The sequence below is a fragment of the Carlito syrichta genome, unplaced genomic scaffold, assembly GCF_000164805.1.
Source record: "Carlito syrichta isolate Samal-C Ts95f unplaced genomic scaffold, Tarsius_syrichta-2.0.1 Scaffold302340, whole genome shotgun sequence".
Lineage (NCBI taxonomy): Eukaryota > Metazoa > Chordata > Mammalia > Primates > Tarsiidae > Carlito > Carlito syrichta.
The window spans coordinates 248,555-249,381 of record NW_007246436.1 but is presented as its reverse complement, the minus strand read 5'-3'; the positions used below and the strand labels follow the sequence as shown (position 1 = coordinate 249,381).

At 59.1% G+C, this 827-nt stretch overlaps 1 protein-coding gene across 1 annotated transcript in view; it reads left to right on the top strand.

Annotated features, from left to right (window-relative positions):
* Positions 1-317: 317 nt before the first annotated feature.
* Positions 318-827, top strand: part of RHOD (ras homolog family member D) — a gene marked incomplete at its 5' end in the record, with an annotated part of 4,868 nt that continues 4,358 nt past the window's right edge. Inside the window, one exon of the mRNA XM_008056401.2 lies at positions 318-486. Within this exon, the coding sequence (XP_008054592.2) occupies positions 318-486 (169 nt within the window). The remainder of the gene's footprint in view (positions 487-827) is intronic.

Here is an 827-nt window from a genome sequence, read left to right as displayed (position 1 = left end):
CGGAATTAGCAGGCATGTGCTACCACGCCCGGCTGATTTTTTGATTTATTGTAGAGATAGAGATGAGGTCTCGCTGCCCAGGCGGGTCTCGAACCCACGGGCTCAGGCCATCCACTCACCTCAGCCTCCCAAAGGCGCGGGACGACAGGCTGAGCCACCGAGCTCGGCTATAAGGAATTTTTCCATGGGCCTTTTAATATTCCCATTCTACAACTGAGGAAAACAAGGCCAGGGAGGGTCAGGACCTTGCCGAAGCACCTTCACCCGGGCAGGCCAGCTCAGAGCCCGGAAGCCACCACACTCCACTGACTCCCAAGGAGGAGGCAGCGCTCTGGGCAGCCCAAGGCCCGGCCCCTCCTAGAAGCGTCCTCACAGGCTTCTATCTGCTTCTTCCTCAGAGCTACACCCCCACAGTGTTTGAGCGGTACAACGTCACTCTGCAGATGAAGGGCAAACCTGTACACCTCCAAATCTGGGACACGGCAGGTGGGTGTCAGGGGCTGGAGAAGGGTGGGGTGAGGGAGGGGCTTCTGTGGGCCCCGGATGCCTGGGACACAGCCCTCCCTGCCTTGTTCGCAACCAGGGAGGGCTGCCGGGCTCCAAGGGACAGATGCTGGACCCAGGACCCTGAGCCCTCCTTGCTTCTGACCTGTGTCGCCCGGCCTCCCCCACCCCAGGGCAGCCAACTTCATTCTGGAGACAAGGTAGGGGGACAGGGTTCTTTGCTGACAGAGGTGGACTGTTCCTGGCCTCCCAAGCATTCTTCTCTGGTTTTTTGGTGTTTTTTTTTTGAGTTGGAGTCTCACTCTGTCGCCCAGACTGGAGTG